The sequence below is a fragment of the Myotis lucifugus genome, unplaced genomic scaffold (genome assembly GCF_000147115.1).
Source record: "Myotis lucifugus unplaced genomic scaffold, Myoluc2.0 scaffold_82, whole genome shotgun sequence".
Classification (NCBI taxonomy): domain Eukaryota; kingdom Metazoa; phylum Chordata; class Mammalia; order Chiroptera; family Vespertilionidae; genus Myotis; species Myotis lucifugus.
The window spans coordinates 515,394-539,474 of NW_005871130.1; the positions used below are offsets into that span (position 1 = coordinate 515,394).

The 24,081-nt window shown below is 38.2% G+C and overlaps 1 protein-coding gene across 4 annotated transcripts in view; it reads right to left on the bottom strand.

Moving 5' to 3' along the window:
• The window catches only part of RTTN (rotatin), a 108,442-nt gene that overhangs the window by 60,592 nt on the left and 23,769 nt on the right, over positions 1–24,081 (bottom strand). Inside the window, exons 12-26 of one of the 4 annotated variants that reach the window (XM_023755610.1) lie at positions 21,428–21,640; positions 20,084–20,196; positions 18,693–18,819; positions 16,925–16,971; positions 16,220–16,295; positions 15,245–15,361; positions 14,348–14,487; positions 11,284–11,455; positions 9,753–9,852; positions 7,690–7,778; positions 7,178–7,295; positions 5,984–6,080; positions 5,295–5,363; positions 1,627–1,815; positions 760–999 (exon numbers count right to left, since the gene is read on the bottom strand). In XM_023755610.1, the coding sequence (XP_023611378.1) occupies positions 760–999; positions 1,627–1,815; positions 5,295–5,363; positions 5,984–6,080; positions 7,178–7,295; positions 7,690–7,778; positions 9,753–9,852; positions 11,284–11,455; positions 14,348–14,487; positions 15,245–15,361; positions 16,220–16,295; positions 16,925–16,971; positions 18,693–18,819; positions 20,084–20,196; positions 21,428–21,640 (1,907 nt within the window). Of the gene's footprint in view, positions 1–759; positions 1,000–1,626; positions 1,816–5,294; positions 5,364–5,983; positions 6,081–7,177; positions 7,296–7,689; positions 7,779–9,752; positions 9,853–11,283; positions 11,456–14,347; positions 14,488–15,244; positions 15,444–16,219; positions 16,346–16,924; positions 16,972–18,692; positions 18,820–20,083; positions 20,197–21,427; positions 21,641–24,081 lie in introns of those variants that run through there. The other 3 variants (XM_006090776.3, XM_023755613.1, XM_023755611.1) reach the window with 3 other exon arrangements.

The window sequence follows — 24,081 nt, forward strand, 5'->3', positions numbered from 1 at the left end:
ATTCTGTTTGTTATGGGGTGGGGCCACAACATTAGTAACAAAGAAACAGAATTTCTGGAGGATGAGGCCCAGAAATCAGGATTTTAAAAAGATTCCCAGGTGATTCTAATGTGCAGCCAAGGTTGAGAACCACTGTACCAGAGTCACATGGGCTAAAATGTAAAACTGCTGCCAATCACTGCTTCTCAGTCTTGTTGCAACCATTTGCTGCCAGTTAAACATGCTATATTGACAAGCTAGAGCCTTTCCCATAGCTACTAATGGACTTGCACATTGGGCAATCAACTTCATGATATTCACAATAAAAAGAAAAATTAGATCATATACTTATGGGAGGGAGGGAGAAAGGGCAAAACAAAATAAAACAGCCTGCTACAGGAGTACCAAACCTATTCACCAATCCACTGATGTCCTGAGTTATTTATAATACGGGCAGGAATAAACATTCTGTTTGTTCATTCATGTCTTAGCCTAATCATTTACTTTTATAAGATAACAAAATTTCCCATGATAAGGATATTTTTAAAATTGTTCTAAGTTTATTAGTAATTCCTTCTAAAATTCAGTGATTCAGTTATATATTTTTTTCTCTTTTGCTGTTATTAGATACTTATTGCAGGTGACAAAAATCCTGAGGTTTTTCTTTCTATAAAAGCATTTCTCTCATAATACATGCTCTTATCTTCAAAGGTATAGAGATGGACCCAAACACAATTCAGTCCAGGTCTCTGCACCGGGTAGACTTGAGGTTACACTGACCTGTTTAGTGCGGTGTGCCAAGCCAAGAACTTCAAGGCAGCCCCACATGGGCTAGCGCCCCCCTTGAAAGACAATCTGTCATTCAGAAAGTAAAAACTCATGCTGGTGACAGCAGCCCTCACTTCTCTATGGGCGGCAGCCTGAACAACAGCATGGAGACAGTCCTGCAGGCCACTGGCTGTGTGTGTCACCTTCAGAGTAAGGGTGTCCTCTGAGGATAACTTCAATGTGTCTAAGAATCTATACAAATTGAAAAAAGAAAGAGTGACATAAAGCTATTTAAATAAAAGCTCACTTTTATTATAAACTCTTACCAAAAAATTGTTTTATTTTCGTTTTCTTTTAATTAAAGGTTGACTCACAGCCCAAAGAAAATATGGTGTGTATCTGCCAATATTAGGCTTTTATACTAGTATCCTAAGTATTTACATTGACATTTTCCTGCTTACACAACCATAAGTAATTTTCACTCAAATAAGAAAGAACTGACAGATTAGAACAGTAAGATATTCAGAAGCAATTATCATCATCATCACAGTCATGACAACACTCTTACATATACTTACTGACCTTTTACTCTGATCCAGAGCACTTTTCCTAGTGATTAACATCAATTAACTAAAACAAACTCTGTATAATCTCTAAAACAGCATAGGTGCTCTTTCTTTTCCCTTGTGTGATAGTTTTTAAAAAGTAATAAACAATGTAATGTAATCTTTAAAATAAAGTAAAAATTATAATCTTCAGTGCAAAAGCAGGAGCAGATGACAGTAATTTAAAAAAAAAACCTACTTAATTGAAAGGAAAAATAAAACCTAACTAATTAGGTAAATGTAAATACTTTTCCAACTAAATGTAACAGCTTACTCTTGGATTTTCGTTTCAGAGTTCATTTGCTTCAACAGATTCTCAGTCCCATGATACCATGAGAGGTTCCAAGCTATTCGAAGCATATCTGAGACTGGCTTCAAGGCCAAACAATCAGCAGATAACGGCAACACTATGGAGTAAGGACTCACAGCATGGTGGCCAAGTACATGTACTGGTAGGTGATACCTAAAAAAAATGTATACAAATAATTAAAATATTTTAAGTTCTCAAATGCCTCTCAAAAGAATGAGCCACAAACAAGGGCGAGTCCTGTGCCTCCCATTCTACAGCAATCCAGAGATCAGTTTCCAATTATTCTTTTACCTGTTCTAACCTCCCAAAACCACTATATTAAACTCTTTCCTGTGGACTTACAATATTCCATATTGTATCAGCCTTGTTTGCAGATATAACTAATGCCCCTTGAAACTAAGCCCTATGGCTACAGTGAACCATACATAACAGGTGTTCAGCTAAACATGAACGCCTACTTTATGTAAAACACTGTACAGTATCTACCATTTATTCAGTTATGTGCCATGGCGATGTGATACCCATTTTACAGATATTAAAATGAGTCACCATGACCACTAAGTGACAGAATCACAGCCTGACAGAATTATGTTTTCACTTGCGAACATAATTGCAACACCAATACACTTAATCATTGTGTGTCACCAAGAGAACCCAGAAATATTTTTAGATCTAAAAACAGATTCACAGCCATATACATCTCTTAAACCAATCAATGTTAATTTAACAGTATTTAACAGGACAGCAATGCCTAGCACGTTCAAATGTTAAAGAATAATTTTGCTAATAAAACATATCCCAAATCCCTAATTCATGTATTTATGACTAATGTTAGATAAATACAATCAGGTAAGATTTCTACAGGGAAATTTTGTGTGCTTTTTCATTTCATGCATCTCAATAAAAGAGGCTAAGGTAGAGTTCTCTATATAGAAATCAGATTGATAATTTAAGTAGAAATAATGCTTTTTAAAAATTGGAATTTTCCACAAAAGTAACCAGGGCTCCTTAGAGAAATGGCTAATGCTAGGACTGAGACAGGGAAATCGAAGGTGAACCTGGGACATCTCTTTGTGCCAGAAAGAAGAAAGTAGTAAAAGACTCATGGGGTTAAGTGGAAAGGACCCAGAACAGGAGTCTACTTGATAGGACTGGTACTAAAGGAAAAGAGGGGAGGCTGTCAATCAAAGGACAATCCTTTAATAGTTAGAACATGAACTGCAAATTAAACCTAAGGAAGGTAGAAGGAAGAAAATAATAAAAAGCAAAGGGTACTACATCATGACCAGTTTTAGAAACCACTACACATCTACCAGATGGGCAATGATTTTAAAAATAACATTACTATGAGTAAAGGAATAACAAAGCCCTTTTTTTTCCCTGTGGACAAATATGGTCTTAAGCAAACTCTCTGGCTCCTGACAAGCAGACAACCAAAAAGATGTAGAATGTCAACAATCTTACTAAGCTGCTCTGCAGAGAGTGAGGATGACTCCCTGCATCGGTACTGGGAGATGTGGGACAGCGGGAAGCCACAGTTTTGAGCGCCTGAGTGCTGTAGCTCAGTGACATGCTGTGGGGACCTGGAGAGCAGGCCTGGGCACACTGACCAGAGATCATCTTTTCTAGTGGGACATGGGGCTTCTATGCCAAGACAGCTCCCAGCACCACACATGTCATCTCACTCTAAGTATGACCTACTGTAGTTGTGTATTTTATTATTTAGCCAAACCCGAAGACCATGAAGAGTGGGTGATGTCTACAATCAAGACATTTCACTACTAAGAATGTGTCCAAGAGGAATTCTTGCACACATATATCAGGAGACATATACAATACTGTTTAGAGGAGTGTATACCGCAGCAAAAACACAGGATCAACCCAAATACTCTCTGACAGGAAAAGGAACAAACTATACTAGAGTCTAACAACAGAATATTATACGACAGTGAAAATTAGACTACATGTAATATATCTACCAAGCTATGAAACGGTATTTTTAAATTAATAAATTTTGTTAAGATATAATTTACTTACCTTTAAAATACACAATTTTAAGTATACAGCCTGATGGATTTTTATATATGTATTCATGTGTAACGACCACCCAGAATACAGAACATATCCATCATCTCAAAAAGTTTATTTTTCTCCTTTTCTTGTAAATTAACTACTCTCCTTACCCTCTTCCAAGAGGTAACTACTGTTCTGACTTCTCTCACCATAGGTCAACTTTACCTGTTGAAGAACTTTAAGTAAATGGAATCTATAATATATGCCCTTTTGTGGTTTCTTTCACTCAATATTAGGTCTATGAGATTCACGTTGTTGTGTGAAGAATAGTTTCCACAGATTGTGTACAATTGTATGAATGTAGCACAGTCACTTACCAATTCTTCCTATTGTTAGATATGTGGAATGTTTCTTGCTTTTGGCTACTATCAGCAAAGCTGTTATGAACAGTCTTTTTTTAAATATATTTTTATTGATTTCAGAGAGGAAAGAGAGGGAGATAGAAATATCAATGATGAGAGAGAATCATTGATGGGCTGCCTCCTGCACTCCCCCTACTGTGGATCGAGCCCGCAACCTGGGCATGTGCCCTGACCAGAATCGAACCTGGGACTCTTCAGTCTATAGGCCAGTGCCCTACCCACTGAGCAAAACTGACTAGGGTTGTTATGAACATTCTTACACAAAGAAAAAAAGAGTAGGTGATGCAAATACCAACGCTGGTGAGAGTGTGGAGCAGCTGGCACTCACACTGCTGCTGGGAACGGAAACTACTACAGCCACATGGAATACTGTCTGAAAGCATCTACTAAACATAAATACCCTCTGACCCATGTGTGCTCAAAAGCACATGCCCATCGGTAACAGAATTACAAGTTCATTGCTGCACATTCTTACACTGAACCCTAGAGAGCAATGCAAATGACCAACAGGCAAATCTTTCCACGTGGAGAAAAAGAAGCTGAACACAAGAATATACCCCATTTATAAAGTGCAAAACCAGCAAAAATAACATACAGTAACAAAAATTAAGATAGAATTACCTGTGTAGGTGGTGGAAAGTAATGAAGGAGCATAAAGGGGTTTCCTAGATTGCTGGCAATGTTCCTTATCTTACTTGCATGGTAGTTACATGGCATATTTGAAAAAATTTATCAACAATACTTATAATTTATATACTTTGTGCATGTTGTATATACAGTGGTTATGTAGGAAAATGTCCTTAATTTAAGATTTAAGGAGGTACATGCTAGAATAATTAGGAGGGAAATAAAAGTATGTCTGAAGATTATTTTCAAATGGGTTAGGAGGGAAAAAATTACATATAAATAAATGTATGAGAGAGAGTAAGAGAGAAGAGGCCCATGAGTTAACAACTGCTAAATCTAGGCTGGAAGTTATGCCAGTGTTCACTGTCTAGTTCTTCCAACTTTTCTGTAAAAACATCTGGAGAGGTACATTCACTGACCTCTCCAAGCACACAGCCAAGGCAACATTCAAACACTGTAAGTCACATGGTTTAAATGCTAGGTGAAAACTGTGACAGATTGACAGATTCTGATGTCCGTTTCTGTAACAACAGTTCTCCTTCAAGAACAACAAAGAAAGAAATATGTCACCTTCTAAAAATGGAAACCGGCAAACTGAAGACTGATGGCGAAGCAGGTTGACTGGGAGGAATAACAGACCTGGTTTGTAAAGAAAACACAAGAGGAAACAGATGAGTGGACCACAGCTTTGTCAAACAATACAGCTTGACTGAAACTTAACTCACAAGGTGCAACTGGTTCTATCATTTAGTGTAGTTTTAACAAATTTGCTACTTCCTGGATTTGCTTATGAAGAGTAAATTCTGCTTTTCTTTAGAATTCCATATGATAAATGATTCATACCATGCAGGTGCTGGACTGGCAGATGGGTCTGGTACCCTCTCCTTCTGACCCTGCTCAAGCTCAGTGGTAAACAGATATTATCATCCTAAACATCTTTCCAAAGGTTTTAAAACAATAAAATATTAAAGAAAAACATGCAAAATTCAGAGAACTGAAAAATGTATTACTAACAAAAATTACTGCAGTAATTTAAAATTTTGTAGTTCATAATGTTCAAAAATAAAAGTTCAGGTGACTTTTTAAACCAATGGGTTTTTTAATACTGCTTACTCAAACCCAAAATCATCCGAGGTATATCTACCATGGATAGCATAAGCTTCATAAGTTAGAAATGTCTATGTGTTGCTATAAGATTGCATCAGAAACCTTAGATCAATAATTTTGAGTAAAAAAACTTTCTAAGTCTTAGCACTCACCACATATCCATTCTTGATACTTCATCAAATAATAGGAGACAAAATAATGCTCCAACTTCAGTCACCACAGTACAATCTTCATGAAATATCAAGGAAACTGAGAAATAAAAGAAGCATAATGTTATGAAATATTAGAAAGGATGAACTTCAAATTTAAAATATCTTAACTGGAAGGGAAGAGATGCCATTCTCAGAGAAAGGCAGCGTTGACAGATTCGCTGACATTACTAACACAGTGACCCTCTAATGTGCCGTGTGTGTGCATCACCTAGAGCAGTGGTTCTCAACCTGTGGGTTGTGACCCCTTTGGCAGTCGAACAACCCTTTCACAGGGGTCGCCTAAGACCATCCTGCATATCAGACATTTACATTACGATTCATATGAAGTAGCAACGAAAATAATTTTATGGTTGGGTCACAACATGAGGAACTGTATTTAAAGGGCCAGAAGGTTGAGAACCACTGAAGAGGCTGCGACAACAGTGTCTGCTTGGTAGGTGTGGGAGGAGCCTGTGACTCCCAGAGGATACAGACACTGCTGGTGCAGGAACCATACCCACTCACTGGGCACAGGCCACTTTCAGTTCATCAGAAGCAAACTGATTCAGGGTCTAAAAAGGTTTGCCAAGTCTAAAGGTTTAGCTAAAGTTGCTCATTGAAAGATCTCAATATCTGCCCTTTCCTATAAATATATAATCATAGAACTTGGACTTTTGACTTTAAAATGTTGTATTTGTGCTAGTGTTGTTTTGATATGTATGTCTTAACCATTACAAGCCACCCTTAATGCCAATTTAACGACATAATCAGATATCACACCAAAGGTTCAGGATGTAAAGGCATAAACAAACAAGGCTAAGGAAGCAGATGCTGGAAAGAAGGCAGTAGTGACTGCAGCCCAGCTCTCTCTCTTTACAGACAACAGGTACTGTCTGAGCTCCAAAGGACAGCTCCATCAACAGGCACAGAACAATCGAAGGCGTCAGCCTCTCCCAGCTCCAAAGTCTACACAGTATCAGGGTTACCAGGAAGCTTCCACAAAAGCACTGAACACTTTCTATTGCAATGGGTTTTAGTGATTTAAAAAGTTTGCTATTCTGTAAGTTAAATGGAAAGTAAATGTTTCCTACAGTTAAACAATATCACTTAAAGCTTAAGACTGATTTCACCATTAGCAGAATGTGTCCCATTTACCTCTGAACAGCAGGGTCAGCAGAGAAGCCTGCTGTGCGAGGGAAACACGGGCGCCTGGGTCCGCACAGAGAACCTTCCTCAGGAGCGTGAGGCTGGGCTGGATCAGACATTCTATCAGCTGGCCAGAAGGAAACACACAGTTACTCTATGTGCATTAATTCTAAGGTGAGCTAAAACAGACTCTATATTATCTTATTATAGTCTTATTATTATCTCATTCTAAATTGTATGCTTTATCAAAATTGTGTGAAACAAAAATGCAAACAAATATTAAGAATTATTTTCCACTGAAAATAAGCTTTGTATATACTCAGGCTTATACATCATATAGAAATTTTAAGACTGGTTTTTCTTTACAGAGGTCCTACTCTTAGAAATAAACAAACGAACAAGGTAATGGGTGTTAGGACTTAAACTCCAAGGACTTATGCAAATTCAGCTGAATTCACTTTAAGATCTGATTAACAAAAATACCAATCTGTAAAAATATGTCTACTGTGCAATAGTCTTACCTCACCATCCTCACCCACACATTCATTTAAATACTCAATTATCTTGTCAATTAAGCACAACTTTTTCACCACAGCATGCATTTTAATATCTGTAGACAAAAAAAAGTACTAAAAGTTAAAGAACATTTTCTGTAGTTTTAATAACACAGAACAGATATCCACATAACTTGCAAACTATTAAAAATATTGACACCTGGTATTAAAATTAGAAGATAAAACTTTAAGTTTTTTATTTAATATACCTCTGAACAATTTTAAAACTATTAAGTAACAAGCAGATCTGACTCCTGAACTGTAAAAAATAAACCTGTTAGAAAAGAATAATTAAATTAACTAGTTCAGACTCTGAAAAGTACTAGAATTTTATGCATACAAATGAATCCTTATATTTGCACATGACAAATTATTGTCTTTATATTGTTTCATTGACAATTCTTTCCTTCTCTAAGTCCATTAACTCAAAATGTTTAGAATTCTTCACAAGTTAATGTATAAATATGGCTTACAACATGATCACTTTTCTATTAATAAGATCTCTAACCTGAAATTGTTAATAGCAAATATAAAAGGGATTATAACATACACTATTTATTTCCAAAGAATATGAACTACTTTTTAATAAGTATATACGTGTGTTCACTACTATGGACTCAATATTTATGTCCCCCAAAAATTCATATGTAGAAACTGAATCTCCAATGTGATGGTATTAAGAGGTGGGGCCTTTGGGAGGAGATTAGGTCGTGAAGGTGGAGCCCTCAAGAGTGGGAGTAGTGCCCTGAGAAAAGAGACCTCAGAGAGCTCCCTCACCCCTTCTGCAGATGAGGGAGAAGGCTGTCTATGAACCAGGGAGCACGCCCTGACCCAACACAGATCTGCTGGCTCCTTGACCTTGGACTCCCAGCCTCCAGAACTACTGTGAGAATCAAATGTCTGTTGTTTATTAGTCATCTGGTCTATGGTATCCTAGTATAGCAGCCTGAACAGACTAAGACACACACACACACACACAAACACACACACAGACACACATGAGATATTACTGGCTCCAAAAATCTACTTGCTTATAGATTAGTTACAAGTATTTAACAATTTGCAAATTTTTTTTAATTTGTTCTCCTATAATTTCAATGAATACATACACTGAGAAACAAATATACATATTCATACTGGACTATTAGTTTTCACTCCAACTACCTTTAGCTGCCACTTTTTGAAAAAGTAGTTTCCACTGTCCCTCCCCAACACAGTACATACCAAAACTATATTTTTGAAATGTTAATAATACTAAAAGAACACTTTCTAAAAGTTTTTTAATCGTTTTTGTCCAGGTTCCCCACATTTGTAGGGACTTATTTTCAGAGTCTGTGTTACCGCTATTAAAGCCACAGACAGGCTGTGTATGCTTTTTCAAATTCCTCTCACCCAGTTCCCACTAATGCCAGGATAGAAATATTAACCATGCCCCATCTTCCCACTCAGTAAAAACCTTTTCATGTAAGTACAACGTTATCATTTCTCTCAACTATTAAAGATAAGTTACAGATGTCACATATTGGGAAAAAGAAAAAAACTAATCCAAAGAATAGACTAACAACCCTACAAAATTAACTGTATATTTTACAAGTGTTTTTAAAAAATAAGCCTTTAAAGAAAATACAGCTACGGGACATTATTATTTTACCCTCCCACAAAGTACTGTTTGATTGATTTCTCTAAGAAAGATGGGACAAAATAAAATTACCATATACTAGGTAGACTGAGAAAGAAACATGCAATTTACTGTTGGAATTAGATCAATATCTTAGAAGTTAATTCCATCGAGTGACATTCTACAGGTAAAATAAAGATAATGCAGAGCAGAGTCAACAAACCACTTTTATAAAGAGCTAGATGGTAATAAGTGAAGCTTTTCTGGCCACATATAGTGTGTCCTACACTTTTTTTTTAACAACTCTTTAAATATGTAAAAACCATTCTTAACTCAAGGGCTATAAAAAGAACAGACCAGGCCCAGCAGCAACCTATGTCTGCCAACCCAACACAGCAACCAAAGGTATTACCTTGCATGATCACAGCGAGCTGTTCTGCAGCTGATTTTCTCAGAACAAGGTCAATGTCATCTGAAATAAAGATTTCATATACCTTTTCAACAGTCTCCAACTGCAAACCAAAAGAAAAAAATTTTTTTTATCTACTTCCAATTCTCCAAGAAAATTTTATAGTTCATACCATAAGAACAAAAGCTCAAAAAGTCAACTTACTTAAATAAATGGCATATTTACATGTCAATATGTAACAATAATGTGCTAGGTCAGGGAGGAACTTAGGACCTCAAACAAAGAGCCATCCTGTCAATGAGCCACTTAATGTATATTTCTGCTAGGAAGTCATTCCTGACCACTAACTGCCTAAAGAATTTCAGGGAAAACATCCCTGCAGGTAGGAGCAGGCAACCCTGAGATGAGCAGTCCAGACTCGTGACTCAGGACTTCTGTTGCTCCAGAAGCCCACAGCTGCAATTCCCTTGGCCCTGTCCCTTTCCTCCCGCTTAGAGACCACAAAGAAGGCAGCCCTATGGGACTTGCTGCCCAGCACTCCAACAAAGTCACCCCAATACCAGACCATGACTGACATTCATGCTAAGACAGGGTCTGAGCTCGCAAAACTCAGAAGGAGAAGAGAAGAACAAAGACAACACTCCTCCTTTCTCCCACCCACTATCTGCTGGCCCTATGTACTCACAAAACAGTTCTAGAATGGCCACTCCTGGCCTTCCTCCCCACCACACTGAGGACACAGGAGGGACCACCAGTGCTTAGGACTCAGGGAGTCCCCAACAGGACCTGGTGCGTGGCCAGGGAAGGTTCTCCAATCCTCTTGTCATGGCTGTCATATGGCCCCAAACACTCAAGTTGAAAGAACATTGAACATGTTTCCCATTTTAAGACTGTCTCTGTGGTTAACAGACCCAGGGCTTTGTTCCTAAGATTATTTGATGCCAATCAGAAACTCATTGTCCTGAGGTCTTAATGCTTGAGGGAGTGACTGTGTGTGTATGATGCGGGAGTAGGGGGGGCGGGGGGGGGGGGTAAGTCAGGGTGCTGGGCGGGGCCAATTTGAATCAGCTGTCTGTTTCCCCATTTCACTTGCCAAGGAATTTTCCTAGCTTCTTACTATCCTGCCTCAATTCTATTCCACGTGGATCTACAGTACTACCACAGGCTTAGGGGGCTGATCTACACTGAAAAGAGAAACTGCCTTTACCCCTATATTATTTTTTCCTCGTACACTGAAGAGGCTTAAAATTTTATCATAGGAACTTTTTCCTTCTAAGCTATTGTAGACAATTTCCAACATGAGAACAAGAATTCTAAATAGCTTTATGTCAGTGACATATGGTCTTAAGAGTCATCACAAAATTTCTTTCCACTAAATTAGCCTTATCTTGTACTTAAGACACTATTCAAATTCACTGCATTTGTGGTGTATGTACTAAATGAAAAGGGACATAGTACCTGGCATTTGGTAGACACTCAAGAAATTAATCTGTTCCGTATCAACCAACCACATAGTAATAAACTCAAAAGTCACCTTAATAATCAGCTCTTTCCTGTCATCCAATTTGAGTTCGATAGGTTTTTTCACGATAAATAAGTTAGTAGCTCTGGCGAGAACTCTGGCATCCATTGCAGGGCGCTTTCTCTCAGTCCCCTCCTCCCTGGTAAGATGACAAACTAACAGCTTCAATGCTAGTGAACGGACCCTGTGGAAACACAGTATATATGAGGCAACTTTCTGCAACCTGCAAACCTTCTGTAACATGCAGATGTATACAAAGTATAGAGGTCTACAGTCACAACACATTATTATATATCAACACAGTAATTAGCCATGCTTATAGTGCTATTACTGATAACATTTTACTTTTTCTATTAAAATATTTAGTGTATAACTACAATCATTCTTTCAATTTTACTTTTATTAATAAACATCAGAATTAAAGAATAATCAGTAATTACAAATGGAGAAACAGACTCACTAAGACTGTGAACTTCAGTCAACATTACATTCAACTTCACTAAGTCAAATTAAATCTAAATTCTGACTCCAAGTCCAGTGATCGTTCTTAATCACCAAAATGATCCATGAGCAGAATCAATGTTAGATTGGACCTCCAGGGGGGTATCAAACTAATACCTAGTATCACAGCAATGTATAAAAATCTTATATTAGGGATCAAACAGATTCCCCTCGAATATGAACATGGAAATACTTTGATTCCCTTCATAATTCTGTTTTATCTGGAATGGATTAGGAATAAGGTCTGTTGAGTCCATTGAGATTTTAAGAAAAGATTACATACTGCATGCTACTGAACAGTGGAATGGAAAAACAGAAAACCATCACATGGAAAGGGCATGGGGTTGGGAGAGTTTGACAACCAGTTACCTATCACACCTGACAGGCTGTTGAACTACATGGGAACTGGGCACATTTTAAGCAATAATCCAAGTACTACTTATAAGACAATTAAAACCTGCATACTCAGGGAGGCCTCCTTACCACAGCCATGGGCTGTGTCACCTTGCTGTGTCCTGACACCCTGAAGTGCCCTATCATAATACTGGTCTAGCGTTTTTACAATAAATAAAGTATAATTGATCAGACCTTTCTTCTCAATTCCATGCCCAGTTCAGGAAGGGCCTGTCTGTGTTGTGTGCTGCTGGGTTCCGACAGCCAACCTTGGTTCCCAGTCACATGGGTGATGCTCAGTAAGGGCTTCCCAATTCTAACCAGGAATTTAAAATCATAAAAATCATCTCTAGAGACTAATATTTACTCCAAGTTGGTGTGGGAATCAGGCAAACTCTCCCTCTTCCATTTGTTGTAACCTCCTGAAAGCTAAGAACAGCAAGACACCTACGTAATGCTTTTCCCCTGCTCCTTTCATTCCAGTCCAGTGCTGTCAGTTATGGGCAGTCACCACCACAATAAGAAAGTTAGAGTGGGATGTGTGAAGCATGTATTTATGCATCTCCTCCCCTGGTCTACAAAAGTAGCATCGTTTGGAGTTTAGCCTGGGACACCAGAATCCGGTTATTCATTCCTCTACACTATTTCTTTCAATGAATACATTTAGAGCAGCGGTTCTCAACCTGTGGGTCCCGACCCCTTTGGCGGTCGAACGACCCTTTCACAGGGGTCCCCTAAGATCATCCTGCATATCAGATATTTACATTACGATTCATAACAGTAGCAACATTACAGTTATGAAGTAGCAACGAAAATAATTTTATGGTTGGGTCACAACATGAGGAACTGTATTTAAAGGGCCAGAAGGTTGAGAACCACTGATTTAGAGCATATTTATGTTCCAGGTACTCCTTGAAGTGCTGATGGTGTAAAGATTAGCCAATGTACAGGGTTCCTGCCTAATGGAATTTATGGTTTGGTGGGTTGTGGTAAAATGAATCAAATAATGAAAGCAAATACAGAATCCAAACTGCCTTAAGTTCTGTGTAATAGGACCTTACCCAAAGAGAGGTCCGGCCTTGCCCCCCACTCCTGGGAGGGGATCTTTAAGTCCCTGGAGTGCCCTGCCTGCTAAGAATGTCTGTTTACCAGGAGACCTTGGGCCCCCAAGGGTGAACAGGAAATAAACTTCTTGTGTTCAGTGACCGTTTCGGCGGAGGGATCATGCTACACCAGCACATGAATGAACATGTGGAAGCCAATCCCCCACCCCCAGGAGCACGGACACTTTTACTCCATCTGCCCTGCATCACCCCTAACTTTACTCTCTACACTACATTGAGATTTTTATAATCTCTCCTTTTAATTTTCCTCCTTCCATTTTCTTCATATTTTATTTCCACCTACTTCCTTATTTTCAGTCTGATCATCTGCTTATAAATAAGCTGCTGTTTTATTGTGGTGTGAGGTTGGGGAGAACAGAATTGTCCACTGTCAAAAGAACATGTTTGTTCCTCCCAGCTTTTCAATCCACTCTTTTTCCTCATCACTGCTTATCCCTCTGACTACACTTCTGTCTCTTCTCAATGAGGGAAAATCTAACCAGTTACCTAGGAGAGCACCAGAGAACACGCATGTTGCATTGACAGAGAGGGAGCAACCACACACTTCTGCTTTTCTTTGAGTTAAAAGAATACTGACACTGATGTCAGAGGTCAAGCCAGGCAAGATTAAACCACCTGCACACTCTAGTACATGAGGCAACTGGTCTACTACATCTTTGTGAAACCCTTAATTTTCAGAACAGATGTTTAGAAAAGGATCACTCCAGGCTAACCGTTTCTAAAGAGGGCAGACAAGATGCTCTGTACCTTCTGCAATCTATTGATCTGCATGGCTCCTACCTGCACACAGCACTATGAACAGCACCGAGGGCAGCAGCTACACCAGATGCAGGTCCAACCACTGCACTGGGAATGGATGGTATGTTTCAGGAAAGCACCCAAAACACCTGCATCTGCGTATAGCTTCACCCATTGGTTCCCTCTCTCTGTATAATAAAAGAACCACTTTCCTTTACCTTCCGCATTCTTTCTGTCCCAGACGGATGTAATGACTGCACTATACTTTCTTAGAATGTCCCCATTCATATTTCACACTCAAAAGCTTCCAATGCACTTACGATGGCTTCTTCACGAGCAAGAGCCGCAGAATGGACTTGAGCCGGGTGGTGCAGGGGAGGACGCCCTCGCCTCCCTCAGAACTCGCCTTGCTGAGGAGGAGGATACAGTTCCCCAGAGGGTCTTCCGGGTCAGCATATCCCTAACAGGTTTCATTAAAAAAGAAATTATTGTTTGATTTTACACATATTGCTTAATTTTTTAACTTAAAAATAAGAACTACATTGACCTGTCAGGCAACTCAAAAATATCTCTTAATTCAGCTACAAAGTCACTTTTCAAAATAACCTACAAGCAGTAAGAAGCCTACCTACAACTGTATTTAAAAATAGTACTGAAGAACTTCAGGAAAATATGCCAATCCTCAGGACACCTGCCAGCTTTCCTGTTTTCTGGGACTCTAGTAGATGAGGCCCCCGGGTCTTCAGACCTGTCCCCACAGGACAGAGGTGGAGTATGGCAGACACACCTGCATGGAACCGAACCACATGAGCCTCACAGCTCCTGCTCTACAAGCTAGTTCCTATGAGGGCACTGCCCACCTCCACCTTCTCTGAGAGGGTCAGGCACCTGGACTTCACTCACTCCTTTAATGCCCACAAGGACTGCTAAAAATGCTGTTTCCAAGAGTTCATTAACCAAAGGAAAACTCTAGTTACATACTAGTGTATGCATAGAAACCATTCATGAAGCAAGTTTAGTTATGGAAAGTCTCCTTAAAGGCACTGTTAGCTTGGCCGAAAAGCCTTCACATAAGGCTGATTCTATTCCTCACGTCACTACTAAGTGCCCGCACCTCACTCTGAACCTCCCGCCCACATGCACAGATGAACACCTCTGCCAGAAACCCCTTCCTATTCATGCATCCACGGATCAGAAAGGGAGGCTACATGTCATACCTGCAGCACTGGGATGACAGGACACAGAGACTCAATAAACCTGTTCCAGGTCAGTGCTGTCATCATCAATTGTCCCTGCAGCAGGTACAGCAGGATGGCCTTTGCAGCAGCATTCACCTGCCCAATAACACAGACAAGACATCCGGCAAAATGAGGTGGTCCCTGAGTTGCTGGACACACCCAGAACACATGATAAAATCTAGAAAGGTACAATAAGTAACATCTCATCCTTCAAATGTTCCTATTTCTGAAACATCATCTTACACTCTGCTCCCAACCAGTCTTCCCCTAATGATTTCCTTTTACCATCTATATAATAAAAGCCTAACCGAACCTTACAACGACGACAACGACTGGTCGCAATGATGTGCACTGACCACCAGGGGGCAGATGCTCAACACAGGAGCTGCCCCCTGGTGGTCAGTGCACTCCCACAGGGGGAGTGCCACTCAGCCAGAAGCCGGCAGTGCTAAGGAGCAGTGAGCCGAGTGGTAAGGAGCGAGGGGTCCCAGACTGTGAGAGGGATGTCTGCCTGTCGGGCCTAAGCCGGCAGGCAGACATCCCCCAAGGGGTCCCGGACTGCGAGAGAGCGCAAGCTAGCTGAGGGACACCCCCTCTCCCCAACCCCCCCCCCCTGTACAAATTTCATGCACTGGGCCTCTAGTTAGGATATATTCTTCCACTGAACAAAAATGTGCCTCAGTGAAATAACCTGCTTACTATAAGGACTGTTTGGTTCTCTACATCTTAGATAAAAAACATAAGTAAAACGTTTCATCTGTCCTGTATTTTGATTCTCACATTTTCCATAACATTTCTTTTTATTTAAACAAACAACATGTATGAACCCAACATCAAAGACAAGTTTATTTTCTGTTTCTTATCATACTCTCTAGTTCTATTAGGATATTACCTTGATTTAGCTGAGTGTCTAAAGAATTACAGTTTTTTGCACTTACTTATAACACACCATACCTCATTTTTAGGATCTTGAATGCCAAATGCAGAGATTTCATACAGGACTTTTGGGTGAAGTAGAAAATGAATTCCACTACAGAGTGAAGACACAGGTTTAGTGACATTATGGACACCTAAACATTGCTGTAAAATAACACAAAACGTTTTTTAAAATTAGTGACTGATTTTTCAAAAGCATGCATCTTTCTCTGTTTAAAATTCAATTCCAATTTTACTTTTCACTTCATTGAAACTTTTCTTTTACCTCGAGAGGATGAAAAAGATTCTCTTGCCCAACAGTTTTTTAGTCTGCATGAGATATGTATTATGTTACTTTCTGCCAACAAGCAGTTTTGATCAACTGAATAACCAAACTATTGAGACAACCAAATCTCTTAAGTTGTTCATAATGATAGACATAAAAGAAAGAAATAACATAGTAAATGATATACCCAAAAGAATTAAAGCAGGAACTCCAATAGATATTTGTACACCTGTGCTCATAGAAACATTGGTTACAATAGCTAAGAGATAAAACTAATCCAAATGTCTATCAACAGAGGAATGGATAAACAAAATGCGGTACATACAAACAGCATATTCAGCCTTAAAAAGGAATGCAATTCTGATCTGTTATAACATGGATGAACCCTGAAGATACTATGTTAACTGAAATAAACCAGACACATACATAAAATATATGATTCCACTAATATGAGATACCTTGAATAGTCAAATTCAGATAGAAGTAGAATGGTGATTGTTAGGACCTGAGGGGAAGGGAAATGAGAAATTATTGTTTAATGGGTACAGAGCTCCAATTTAGAAAAAGGAAAAAGTTCCGGAGATGAATAATGTTGATGGTTGCACAAAAACATGAATGTACTTACTACCACTTAACTGTACACTTAAAAATGATTTAAATGGTAAATTTTATGTTATGTATATTTTGCCACAATTTTTAAAAAGCAAATTAGACAGAGCTAAAGAAAGAAATAGCATACTGAATGACAGCACTGAGGAATTCCATCAAAACAAAACAGAAAGAGATATAAAAAGATAACAGGTCCTGAAGAACACAACGGGCGGAATAAAGCCTACATAGATCTCATGAGTGCTCCATCTGGAGAGAATAGCAAAGTTAAGAGAGATAATAATGACTGAGAATTACCCAGAAATGCGGGCAGACATGAGTTTTCAGATTGAAGAGTGCTGAACAAGGTAAATAAATTTTTAAAATGTATACAAAGACGCATTGTAATGAGACAAGAAAAAGATCTTAAAAGCAAATAGGAATAAAATGCAAATCAGTTATATTAATAGTAGACTTCTCAACAATGAAACAAGGACAAAGCGGTATCACAAAGTGCAAAGGAAAAACAGCAGTCAATCTATCTATAATAATCTATAATAATAAAAGTGTAATATGCTAACTAAACCGGATGTCCTTCCAGACGACCTTCTGGACGAAGCTGGGGCTATGAGGGAAGCCTGGGTCCCAAGTGCCTGCCAATAGCCGGAGGGAGGTCTGGGTCCCAGGTGCCAGTGGCAGGAGGGAAACCCGGGTCCCGGATGCCAGAGGGAAGCAAGTGCCAGCAGGCAGGGGAAGGAAGGCCTACTCTTGCATGAATTTCATTCATTGGGCCTCTAGTAATTATATACCCAGCTAAGCTATCATTCAAGAGTAAGGTAAAGCCAAGATATTTTTAAACATATGTACCATTAGTCACAGAATGTCATTGAAAATATAGAAAAACTTATTTCAGTAAAATGTAGACTGAAACTAAATATTTATCAATAAAGAAAAGAAAGAATATTCTAACTAAAGAGCAGTTAAGATGAATGGACCAGGTAGATCTCAAATCCTACTATTAGATGAAAAGATAGGCAGCAAAAACATATGTATAGTATAAAACAGTAATATATAGTATTTTTAAAGACATGCGTATATAATAAAGATATATATAAACAATGGTTGGGAAGGGTAAACGCCAACTTTATAAGCAAGGTTACCTTGGTAGAAGAAGGAAGAAGGAAAAGAAAAGAAAGAAGCTTCCACTATAAATGTAATATTTTTATTTCTCTGAATAAAAAAGGATCGGAAATAAAAATGGCAAAATGTAAACATTTGTTATATATAGACTAGAGGCCCAGTGCATGAAAATTCATGCACTGGAGTGGGGGTTCCCTCAGCCCTGCCCGCCCCCTCTCACAGTCTGGGAGTCCTCAGGGTCGGGAGGCGACCCAGCGATCAGGAGAAGGTGACGCCCCCATCACACCTCTGCTGCTGCCACTGCTGACAGCGCAAGCCTCAGCCGGCCCTGGTTACCTGAGCCTTGGGCGGCCCTGGGCGGCTGGGCAGCCGCCATCCGAGGCTTGCCTGTGCCTCGGGCCAGCCCCGGGCGTCTGGGGTGCTGAGGGGACTGGGGGAGTTTAATTCTGAAGTTATAAGAAGAAAATCCACTGTTAGTTCACAAAACAGAAAACCCACCTTAACAATTTCCAGACAGCAGTGGTAAGTTTCAACTTTCACTTGTAGCAATGGGTGAGACAACATACGCAGAAACACTTTCTGACTTTCCCCTTGTAGTAATGGACTGGCCTGTGCTGATTTCCAGCTAGCAAAAAGATAAAATATCCACATCTAAGGCAAGGAAATTACCAAACAAAGGAAGTTGAAAAGCATAGTGGAAGGAGTTTCTTCCTATTCCAATTCTTTTAACGGGGATCATATTTAACTAACCCAATATTAGTATTTACCTAAGTACACACTTGTTTCATGGTAGGGAATACTCTCTCAAAGAGTACAGAAAACCCGGCTGGTGTGGCTCAATGGTTGAGTGTCAACTCATGAACCAGGAGGTCACAGTTCGATTCCTGGCCCAAGTTGCAGGCTTGATCCCAGTAGGAGGTGTGCAGGAAGAGGCCAATCAATGTTTCCCTCTCATTGATGTTTCTATCTCTCTCTCCCTCACTGTTCCTCTCTCTAAAATTAATAAAAACATTTTTTTTAAAAAGAGTATAAAAAACACTAACAATGTCTTTAAAAAAACTATACTTGTTATATCAATTGGTGCAACCATATGGAAAACATGGAGGTTGCTCAAAAAATTAAAAATAGAACTACCATATGATCTAACAATCCCACCTCTAGGTATATATATATATAAAGAAAATTAAATCAATATCTTGAAAAGATATCTGTACTCTTATGTTCATTCCAGCACTATTCACAATAGTCAATTTTTGGAAATAACTCCAGTGTCCATCCATCAATGAATGAATAAAGAAAATAGCTGTATATATACAATAAAATATTACTCAGCCTTAAAAGAAAAAGGAAATCCTTCCATTTGTCACATGGATAAACCCAAAGGACATGATGCCAAATGAAATACCTGAACTGAATGGATACCAAAAGAAATGTATAGCCCCAGCTGGTTTTGTTCAGTGGATAGAACCTTGGACCATGGACTGAAGGGTCCTGGGTTCGATTCTGGTCAAGGGTATGTACCTCGGTTGAGGCAACCAATCTAAGTTTCTCTCTCTGTGTCTCTCCTCTCCACTCTCTCTAAAAATCAATGGAAAAATAAAAATTATTTTTTAAAAAAGTGTAAAATCCAAGGATAACTCACTTAGGTTGTAGCATGGCATTTTAAAGTTTACTCTTGAATAAAACAGTAAACTGTCTTAATACAGTTCATATACAGTTCAAAGGTCAGACACATGTAAAAGCAATTTAAACTAAAAAATAACAATATTTAAGACCAATTTCATTTTCACTGCTCCTAACTTCACACATATGCATGCACACACCATGCACATGCACACATACACACACAATGTCCTATAATATAATCATATTAAGAAAGAAAATATTACATCTTTGAACAAAGGTTGATGATTTCCTCTATTAGAGGTAAATGATAATGATAGGAAAAGCTATGCAAGGCGTGGTCTGCCATCTCCACTAATTCTAAAAGATTCTTCTCTCCCTGAAAAAAACGAAAAAACAATGTCAAATTCATATACAACAAAATTCTCCACAGCTATCTAAGCAGCTTTAAGAAATTAGATTATTCAGAGACCCTGAGATTCCTTACATTTACTTAAGTCCATTTTCTCAACAACCATCTAAAATGTCAGTCCAGGAAGAAAAAGGTGGGAGAATCCCTACATTTGCCACATGAGACTGTGTATTATTTATCTCTGAGCAGGCTTAAACTTATAATTGAGTGGCCTGGTCCTCTGACTACTTGTTTGTAGTCTTATGTCCCTGCTAACTGTAGCTCAAGGCAGGGCTCATGTTCTTATAATCCACCTCCCCTTTCTAGAATCCTGACCAGTTCTGAAAACATGAGAGCAATCAATACATGTGTGGTTAACTTGACAATGCAGAAAGCTACAGAAATAATTCAACTTAAAGACAATTCAAACTTCTATCATGGAAGAAACAAGAAACCAGAGGAATCAAGATATGGCAAAAAGAAGAGGGTAAAAAACGATAATGGATAAATAAAGGAAAATTAGAAATATAACCTTAAAACAGACTCCACTGTAAGGGCAAAAATAAAAGTTTTTGTCCCAATTTTTTTAAGATCTTCAGGACCCAATTTGATATTTTCAGACAATAAACAATTATTGTTGTCAATGTCTACCTTAAGACTCAATCCTTTCATTGATAACATTCTAAAGAATATCGTAATAGTATCTCTAAAAGGAATAAGGAACAATACATAATTATTGCTACAACATCGTACCTAAAGGCAGCCTATGCCTTACAATCTAGTTCATGACTTTATTTAATAACAATATCAGGCTCTTTGTGTGAATAAATAAGGGTCTATAAATATTAAAGAAAAAATGTGTCTCCAAGTAAGCACTAAAATGGTCCTTATAATTCTGTTTATGTTGTGTTACTCTTCATACACACTATGCCACTTCAAAGAGGAGACTCACTATTTAATATGAAGACACTGAGAATAATTACTCATTTTCTTCATACTACTGGTTTCATTATATACACCATTCATTAATCTAAAGTCTTCATCTTACTTTTATACAAGCCATATCCTTACTTTATTCTGATAACTGACCCATTCACTAACAATGTATCCTATGTCTAAGAATTCAACTATTATATGTCCCTCAATTTGAAAAGTATAGGTTACACTTTCTAAATATTTTATCAAAGGAATTTAAAAGAGATATTAATAAAGTTTTTACCTCCTTCCCAACATCAGACAGGAAGTTACAGGTACACTCAATGGAATAAACGGCCTCTGCAGCTCGTTTATAAATGCTGTAGTTTTCAGAATTCAGCTGTTCCAAATAGGCCACAGCAGCTTCGTGAATATTTGGATATTCCAAAGAAATAGGCATGTCCAATGAAACTAGAAACAATGCTGCTGACATAGACTCTGGTAAAAAGTGGCTTGCCTTGATAAATGGAAAAAAATGTTAATTAAAAAAACAATTTTAGATAAACATAGCAAAGTATAAATGTAGTTCAACTTTCTAAGTATTCTCTATCTCAAAGTCTCTGCTTTTCTAAAGAAACCTCTATTCCCCAAAACACCATCTCTCTGTATGGCTTTATTCAATACAATTTTCCTATGCCCAGAATATCTCAAGTCCAATTTTCAACTCTTTCCCAAGCCTGGGATACAGGATACCTCTTTATTCCCCATCTCAACACTCAGAATTATGCTCCCCTGGGCCCAGCATCTTGTGTCTACCTCTGCTACTGAACTTAAGGCATGAGGCCTCTTCCTCTAAGTATTTTGTACACGTGCACACAAATCACACACACACACAAAAATGCAATAAACTCCTGAAAACAAGAACACTTTGCCACCATAGCTGAGCACATACCCCAGGGCTCAGTAAGTACATGCTGCTTTGAATAACACTAAACCAAGTATAACTAAAGACTGCCTTAAACAGAAACTGGTTTTTATTTGGTTTTGTTTGTATTGAGGGGGAAGGGAAAATTCAACAAAATATTTAAAACAGTTCTAGAACACTCACAGAAAACTGACCCTTAACTAGTACAAAGTCAACAGGCCCCAAATGGAATATCAATGTGTTTTATAAGCTTAAATCAATTATTTAAACTGAAAGTCTTATTTGTTTTTTTAATAATTCTAACTTCATGATAGGATTTTATGCATCAATTAAGAAAATAAAAAGAGTTAAAAATTCAATATTGGGCAGAGCTCACTGTTAGGGCTGAAATGCTGTCTTTATTAAAGAAAGTTTGGACGTGATTTATTTCATAGGTAACCTATTTTAAAGATAATCATTATCCGCCTGAAAGTCTAAGATTAAGAGCTGAATCAGCTAAACAATGCCTTTAAATCAAAGTTATCAACTAAATATCAGAAACAATAGGAATCGAATGTTTAAGTTACTAAGCATAAAAATAAAACCGGACTATTAAGACAACAGCTATTGGGAAGTCAAGCAAAATTTCATTATTCTGTGAAGAACTGTCCTAGTGGGGGAAAAAGAGAAAGCCACTAAATTACCTGATCACCTACTATTCCCTCACTTAGCAAATACTTATGTGCCCCTGCTGCATGGCAGACACCACTGCAGGGCTGGAAACACTATAGGAAGTAGAACAGAACCTCTGCCCTCATGAAGCTAATACTCAGTGGAGAAGGAAGCAAAGAGTGAACTGGCAACTTCATGAGATAGAAAGTTTCAGAGTCCAAATTCTACTTCCATTTTTGGTGGGCTAGCAACAGGCAGAGGGCAGCATAACCTTGTCTTTAAATAAACTGAAGGAGAAATTTAACAACACTGAAGTAGCATTTTTGTTTAGATCTCAATCAAAGCAATTACAAACATATTAAGTCAATACTTTGATTATAATCTCTCCAGTGACCATATTAACTATTTTAATGAACTTCCAAGTTTTAAATATATTTAGAAGAGCTACCAAAGATTACAGGTATTAATTTGCCTTTAAAAACAAAACCAAATAAATAAAAAATAACTATCTTCAAAAATACTGGAGAATTGGCTTTTCATTTTCCTAACACTAAAGTACACTAAAGTAAAACAAATTATTGATTTCTGTATTAACTGACTCCTGCCCAAATAAGCACACAGATGAAAAAAGTATAATAAAAAAGCAATAAATAACCTATATAATACAACTGATAGTTTTTCCATCAAATACTTCGACCTATGGATATATTGATCATTTGTAATACTTAATAACAAGTTATTAAGGACCTAAATAGACACTTTACGAAAGAGGATATACAGAAGGCCAAGAGACATATGAAAACCTGCTCAAAGTAACTAATCATCTGAGAGATGCAAATCAAAACGACAATGAAGTACCATTTCACACCTGTCAGAATGGCTATCATGAACAAATCAACAAACAACAAGTACTGGAGAGGATGTGGAGAAAAAGGAACCCTCGTGCACTGCTGGTGGGAATGGAGACTGGTGCAGCCACTGTGGAGAACAGTATCAAGTTTCCTCAAAAAGTTAAGAATGGAACTCCCATTTGACCCAGTAATCCCACTTCTAGGAATACTAGTATATCCCAAGAAACCAGAAACACCAATCAGAAAGGATATATGCACCCCTATGTTCATAGCAGCACAATTTACAATTACTAAGATTTGGAAACAGCCTAAGTGTCCATTAGCAGATGAGTGGGTTAGAAAACTATGGTACATCTACACAATGGAATACTATGCTGCTATAAAAAAGAAGGAACTTTTACCATTTGCAACAGCATGGATGGAACTGGAGAGCATTATGCTAAGTGAAATAAGCCAGTTGGAGAAAGATAAATATCACATGATCTCACTCATATGTGGGATATAATGAACAACACAAACTGATGAATAAAA